We start from the raw sequence: 7,404 nt of genomic DNA, 5'->3' as shown, positions 1-7,404 counted from the left end.
TACCAAAAAATAAATAAATTCAAAACTCCATGGGTACCCATGGATAACTCAATACCCACGGGTACCGGTATAGTGAGTACCCACGAGGATACGGGGCGGGCACGGGTATCATACTTATCCAACGGGGCGGGGACGGGTATCATATTATCCGTACCCATGGGTATCCATTGACATCCCTAGCCTTTGCTGTAGATAATGTGAAAAGATTTATATACGTTGAAGCTAAAACACAAAATGATATAAATTAGGTAGAGAGGCTTTCAGCTATCTATCTGATGCAGAAGTTTGTTCGCCTGAAAGAACTGGATACTAAATTGCAGTTACTGTCTTTGCTGTAGATCATGTGAAATGATTTATATATGTTGAAGCTGAAAGTCAAAATGATATAAATCAGACAGCTTTGGTAATAGGGTTTTCATTGGTTTATAGATAGATATCAATTATTACTGGAAAAGTGTTTCTACCGCTGACAAAATATGTTTTCATTTGTTACTTGTGATCAAACCATTTTAAAGATTTAATTTTGTAATCCGTAGTGCAAGAGTACTCTAAATATTGTATTATGGTTTATAATTATCTGTCATTTCACAATCTATCCTTCCAATATAATATTTTGTCAAATACGTTACTGAACCCCCGTGCGAAGCACGGGTTTGTAACTAGTTTACGTGAAAAACTAAGGTTTTTTTTTTTTCTTTCGTAGTTTGAGGTGTAACGAACAGTTTATCGGAAGTAACGAACTGGCGTGTATTAATTAAAATTGATGGATAATTTTGCTCGTGACATAAAAAGTGAGATAGCATGATTTTGACCACAATTGCCACTAGAAACCGTAAAAAGGGATAGATCGAACCCCTTTTTACAATAGATTCTATTGTATATAAAGGTTCTTAAACTAATTAAAATGGCAACCTTAAATCAGCGTTATTTTAGCATGCATGGTTATCTTCCACACCTACGTGTAACTTCAATTCGTCTCGTGATTCGCTACAAGATTTGTTCATTTCATTGTAACAAGAGTAACACAAAAAATACCAATCATAAAGAGTTGAGTAGCACAAAAAATAGCACGACTAACATTATAAAATATTCAAACATAAAAACAATTTAACAATAAATAATCCAGCAAAATTGTAACAAGATGAAGTTTTTATCAAGCTATTCGGACAAATGTATTGAAGGAGATGACAAGTTCACTTAAATATTGAAAAATGAAAGGAAATAAGTTCCCTTAAAAGACACGGTAAGATTTTCCCATTGAACTCTTCAGATACAAGCACCGAACCTGAAATCAACAGTAGGTTATGTTATAGATAAATGTGTAGTTCAATCAGACTGAATATTCCTAGGATATTGAAGAAACAACAAAAAAATGCGGTTGAGTTTAAAGAATAAGCCCGTAAATCAGTGTTAAAAAATTTCAACTAGGGAACTAGCATACACTCTGAAAGTTATCTGAGCAAACACATTCAACATGATGCAAATCAAAAAAACAATTGTCAAACCACTTATCCCTAATTTGAGGTCACATTTTTTACACAGATATTACAGCAATTCAAGGAAAGGAAATAAAGGAAACATGTGTGCGGATGAAAGAAAGCATGTCAGGTTGCAAGCACAAACGATGCAGAGCATCATGCTAGCATTTCACCGAAGGGCATCAAAGAAATCATACTGTCTTATAACTTGCACAAAAAAGAAAGGTAAAATAGAAGCAAACAGAGCAATGAGTTTGTGCAACAATGAAATAAAAGGAACACTCACATTCTGCCAGTTCTTTTTCAACAAGGAGACAAGGAAGTTAACACTGAGTTGAACATTTTGAAATATTTGCTTTTCATCCATGCTAACATTGCCCACAGCTACTCCCATGCAGAGCACCTTCTTTAGCTGAAATTTCACCATAGCCTTTGTCTCATTGACCTTTCCCTCAAGAGATTCTTGGTGAGAGACAAGTGTTGGGAACTTCCCTGTAAAGTAATGCAAAACATAAAAATCAACAACTTAAGCCATAATTGTTGAATTCTGAAATCTTAAGTACGGACAGAATAAAATATACCTTTCAAACAAGGCAATTCATTGAATGAAATACTTGGAAGAATATGAATAACACAAGAACAGTGCAGAATTCATTTATAGATTTTTAGGAAACTAGTACTTTAATATCAAAAGATTAACAGCTTTAATGACAAAATATTCATAAATAGACTGCAACGTGTAATTATCAAATATTCAAAACAAAAAAAGCTAAACACTCATTTCCGGTAAATAAACGTAAAACCTAAACCAAGAGAAACACATGCCTGCCTTGTTGAGACCAGGACCCAAAAGACGGGGAATTTGTTTAATGACTGCCTCAGAAGCTAAGAAAGCATGGTACTTCTTGGCTAGCTTTTTCACCAACTTCTTATTTTTGTTAAGCTTCTTCAAGGCTTCAACATCCATTGATTCCAAACCTATCTTCTCTGCCTGCAAATTGGAGTGAAAGATTAAACACAAATGACTAGGCAAAAACTAGAAGGATAATTACTGAAGAGCATTATTATTTTATGTTCTGAAAACATGTAATCCTACTGTCGTAACTTATTTGTCACTTTAAAAGCAGAACTTCTAAGTTCTAACTACCATTATCCATTTAATAATATACGAAATCACAATATAAAACCAGCGTTGTTGAACCTACATAATGACAACACTTTCCTGAACAGTGATTACACAATTAGGTTATAGAAGAATAAACAAAAATGCTATCGAAGAACGTTGCTATTCAGTATGAATAGTTTTATTTTATCACATATTGTACAAATTCAGGAGTGGCAGTGTAGCGTTTTCAAAACAGTTTTAAAAGCAAGTAATCTTAATAGTCATTAATTGCTTGTCTAGGAATTTGGATTTAAGATAGAATAAAAAAAATATGAGATGGAATTAGTAGTATGGTGAGACAAAAAAAAACTCAGCATCTGTGGATTCCATCTCTACGGTTGTCTAGCCGCTGCCTAATTATAACAAACCCACCGTTTTTCTGAAAACATTCAGATCCTTTTGTAAAGGAAATCATGTTAATCAGAAACAAGCAGTTGCTATAATCAAGCTTTTTCTGTACGCACCGAATCTTCAAGAAGAGAACAATGTGTTTCCCCATCAGAAATTGGATCAGTGCCAAAAACAAACACCCTTTAAGTACGGAAAAAAACTCAGAAAAATTGAAAATAAAAGTGCTCATCACTCATAAACATAACAAAGGAAAATCAGATGGGAGCAGGGCTCATATCAAGTGTAAATTATGAAAATCTGTCACAGTGAGAAAAACCCAATTCAACAGAAGGGACGTTAAGAAAAAAGAAAAAGAGAAAAAAGGACGAAGACAAGACATGAGATACCAAAACCAAACCCTTAGATGAAAAGGGCTTGGCGGCACCTTCAAGATCTGAGCTTCTTGTTGGTGTTTTTGTTTTTGTTGGTTTGGTTTGTGATTTAGAGGAAAGTGGTACAATATATATCAATCAATGGCATTGGGTATTCCCACTCGAGGCCTCTCTCATTCTAATCACTGCCCTGCTCTCTCAGCTCAGCAAAACTGCTGAAACCTTTTTATGATGACAATGTAGTGAATAACTGATACAACTCACAGTTATATAGCACCACCGATTTATATTAGGATTTTACAGATAGAATTTATCTTATATAGGCTATTGTAAATATAATATTCTAATCTCATTGGTTGAAAAGAAATGAGATATCAAATTGGTGATTTCAAACCTCTTGCAACATTCAATAAAGACGGGCAATATAAAAATAACGATTCAGCATAGCAACTATGTCATGAATTGCATCCCTTAAAACAGTAAAAACTTAGAGAATAGAGATGATGTCACAAATTGCATCCCTTAACAAAAGGATAGTGGAAGCATGGATATATCTCCAGATATATCTATGTAGCGTAATTTGATTAAATGCTTTTTGAAAGCATAGTATCATTTTAACAGTACAAAAAGTTTTACACTGTCGATGTATACAGATTAAATCATATTTTGAAAGCATTGTATCATTTTAACAATAAACAACAAACAACAGTTACATTAACAAAAATACATTAAATTGGAATGAAAGAACAATGATAAGATCTACGGAGATATATACCTCTTCGACGTGTTGGGCATCTCCGAGCATACAAAGCTTCATCTTAGGACGAGGGATATGAGGCAACTTGACGGAGCCACTGAAACGCTTATCTTTTTGTGGGTCGTAGTTCTTGAGACCAATTTGAAGTTCAATGGTCTCAACAAACTTGCGATTTTTCTCTTTGGAATCAGCCATGATTCCTGAGATTGCTTCTCTCACTGCCTCACTTTGAAGCTTACTACAAATCCATCAAACACAAATCAATCAGATAAACTAAACACTATATTTTCAATTACATTATTTAACAACGATTTTATTATAATTTGAATCAGAAAGCATAAATTAGATGGAAATATGAATCGATTTATTGGTTTACGAACCTCATTTTGGTTGAATCTGTGGCTTCTGCTACAGAGCAAAATGGTAAGAGCAGAGAAACAAAACCCTAGCGGCAGAGGAAGGAGTTTATAGCTTGAATGAAGTGGTGAATGTGGAATGGGCCGGGCTTGATGGGTTTGATATCTAATTGGTTGTTGTTTTAGGTAATGATATTTGCACCCTTAGTTTTAACACCCCACTCATGTTCACTTTCTTTCAAGAGTAAATTACCCTTAGTTTTATATTTCTCCCGTAACTTTCGTTTAATCATGTTTAACAATTTTTTATTTTGCAAAAATGACATATTTTGTCCAATTTTTTCATTGTCATATCCTTCATCTTCCTCTTTTTATTGTCAAGAGTTCATCTTGTTAGTTGTTGTCGCATTTTATGTTAATATATTATTCTCTTAATTTTTAACAAGTTGTGTTGAAAAGATAGTGCATTTTGCTATTGTTGTTGTGTTTTTGTTAGGGCTTCAAAATGATGAGCGGGTTATACGAAAACCTACTTTCAAGTTTTGACAAGGGATTACAACTCCTTTGATGGCCAGGGAAATCGATATATGAATTAGACAAAAATGTAATTTTGATGAAATAAAAATTGTTTAACTTAGTTAAAATAAAGTTAGCGAAATAATATAAATTCATATCAAAATATGAGGAAGAGAGTGTATGTTTTCAAACATGAGGGAGAGAGTTGTGATATAATTATTATTAAAGGGATGAGAGAGTAATTTACTCTTATTTTAATTGGCATTACTAGACTAACCTTTCACTTAGCAGTCCTACACTAACCCTCTACCCCGAACCTAACATCCATATCTCAACTACAAAAATATCAGAATCCTCGAATAAGTAAAAAAGACGGCTAAATCAGTAACAAAAAAGACCTCTGTCTAATTAAGGATCTCCAAAAGGATGTATTTTTCCATTATCAACCTTGTTTACCACATCAACCATGAACCACCTATCATTACACACACACACCCCATCTCTTATGCAACATAAATCCTTCACCCAACCAGCTGCCTTACTATGCACTCCCCTGATATAGTCAACCTCAACCCTATACTTAGCTACCAACACTTTATACCACAATTCACCCTGAAATAACATACAACCTCCAACACCACTTTCCCAACAACGCTGAATTAAATTCTCTAATCCTTTGAACCTCTAAGCCACCTGATTCCCTATCAAAACTCACCTTATCCCAATGAATTAATACGACTGTCCTAAGAAAAAATGAAAAAGGAATTCAATTGATGAAATGATACTTGTGGGAGTTTTGAAGAAGGTAATGAAATAAAGTGGAACCGAAAACAATACGTATTTAATAAGAACAAGTCGACCATCCACGAATAAGTTTTTACTCTTCCATTCGGTTTTCTGATACCATCAATCACAGTCCATGATAACAACCAATAGGGAGACACAGATGACCAAAAAGGATTGATCAATTTTACAATTCTGAATGACATCAACTTCCATCAGCCAAGACCATGCTACGTTAACTGCAATTAGCATACTCTTGTGAAAATTCACCTTTAAATATAATTTCAAATAAGATCAATTTTGCTTTTAAGTACTATATTTTTTTTGAGAGAGTTTTAAGTACTATATTGTTACCCCCTATAGTGTCATTAAAAAATAAGGGTAAAGAGATAAAAAATAATCTTATTTTACCTAAAAGTAAAGGGATAAAAAACAAGAGTCCACAAATAACAATTATTCATTAAAAAAATTAATATATATATTTTTAAAAAATAAATTGAGATAATTTATGATACAAATTATTTTTTATTTTTTTGCATACTATCATGTGTTTAAGGTAGCATTTCGCAAAAAACAATGTTACAGTCTTAAAAAAAATAAGAGAAATGTTAAGAAAAAATTTATTGGAATGTGTACATTGCATTCAATATTTAACTTTTTAATCATTTAAATGCATAAAATTTTAAATAATATTTATTTTTTTAGGTTTTTTAACATGTGGCCTAAGGACAAGTTAACACTACCCAAAAAAACAATGATAGACTCGTCATGAAAGTTGCCGCTGGTGAAATTGGAAACGCACAAAAACAGCACAAAGGAAATGCCGATCCGCTGAGTAGCAACAAAATGAAATCGGACCGTTCAAATATACTTATCAACGTTCACCATTCCTTTTCGAATTACGCACGGATCACAATCTAAACCGTCTATTACTTCGAATCCAACGACTCAGATCAAAACACAAAATTCAGTTCCCTCTTATTCATCCCGCTCTCACGCTCCCTCACATTCATAAATACTCAGATCCCCTTCTCTCTTTTCCCACTCCAATTCAAAACCAAACCCTAATTTCTTCAAATTTCTCAAACTTTCTTCGTTTATTGAATTTTCATCTCTTGAAAATGTCTGGTCGTGGTAAGGGAGGTAAGGGACTAGGAAAGGGAGGTGCAAAAAGGCATAGGAAGGTGCTTCGCGATAACATCCAGGGTATCACTAAGCCTGCGATTCGTCGTTTGGCGAGAAGAGGTGGTGTGAAGAGGATCAGTGGTTTGATCTATGAAGAAACCAGAGGTGTCTTGAAGATCTTCTTGGAGAATGTGATTCGTGACGCAGTTACATACACTGAGCATGCAAGGAGGAAGACTGTGACTGCCATGGATGTTGTCTATGCTTTGAAGAGGCAGGGAAGAACCCTCTATGGGTTTGGAGGTTGATGAATTGAAGAAGAAGAACAGAAGAAGAAGAAGAAGAAAAGAAGAAGAAGAAGCACTCTTTTGTGTATTATTGTTTAGCTAGTAATTGGAACTCGTGGTTGTTCCTTATAATATGCTTATTTTTTACTTTGGTTCTGTTGCTTTGTAAGTTTTAACTAGATTTAAATCTAATGAAGTACAATCTTTCCGGTGAA

General features: G+C 33.9%; 2 protein-coding genes and 1 non-coding gene across 3 annotated transcripts; 1 reads left to right on the top strand and 2 right to left on the bottom strand.

The window, feature by feature from the left end:
- Positions 1-1,053: 1,053 nt before the first annotated feature.
- On the bottom strand, positions 1,054-4,553 carry LOC146939937 (large ribosomal subunit protein uL1z-like). Its single transcript, XM_085753529.1, has 5 exons — positions 4,503-4,553; positions 4,141-4,360; positions 2,304-2,469; positions 1,765-1,970; positions 1,054-1,285 (listed from the first exon to the last, which is right to left on the bottom strand). The coding sequence occupies exons 1-5, from the start codon at positions 4,505-4,507 to the stop codon at positions 1,232-1,234; spliced, it is 651 nt and encodes a 216-aa protein (XP_085609655.1). The 5' UTR covers positions 4,508-4,553; the 3' UTR covers positions 1,054-1,231.
- Positions 2,911-3,070, bottom strand: LOC146939938 (small nucleolar RNA snoR143). Its single transcript, XR_015033876.1, has one exon. It is a non-coding gene; the product is annotated as a small nucleolar RNA snoR143 (small nucleolar RNA).
- Positions 4,554-6,804: 2,251 nt separating the features above from the next.
- On the top strand, positions 6,805-7,404 carry LOC146939936 (histone H4). The gene has a single exon (XM_085753528.1). It carries the CDS (start codon positions 6,899-6,901, stop codon positions 7,208-7,210), a length of 312 nt encoding a protein of 103 aa, XP_085609654.1. The 5' UTR covers positions 6,805-6,898; the 3' UTR covers positions 7,211-7,404.

Source organism: Medicago sativa, chromosome 3 (assembly GCF_051527215.1).
Source record: "Medicago sativa cultivar Bolivia chromosome 3, Bolivia_mono, whole genome shotgun sequence".
Taxonomy (NCBI): Eukaryota; Viridiplantae; Streptophyta; class Magnoliopsida; order Fabales; family Fabaceae; genus Medicago; species Medicago sativa.
This window is presented reverse-complemented; position numbering and strand designations above follow the sequence as displayed.

Bases quoted from the DNA above. Each gene is read 5' to 3' on its own strand.
- LOC146939937 (XM_085753529.1), bottom strand. The intron at 2,470-4,140 runs GTATATATCTCC...TCCAATTTGCAG, and splicing joins ATGCCCAACACGTCGAAGAG to GCAGAGAAGATAGGTTTGGA. The intron at 1,286-1,764 runs GTGAGTGTTCCT...TGTTGATTTCAG, and splicing joins TGAAAAAGAACTGGCAGAAT to GTTCGGTGCTTGTATCTGAA.
- LOC146939936 (XM_085753528.1), top strand. From the start codon at position 6,899: ATGTCTGGTCGTGGTAAGGGAGGTAAGGGACTAGGAAAGGGAGGTGCA.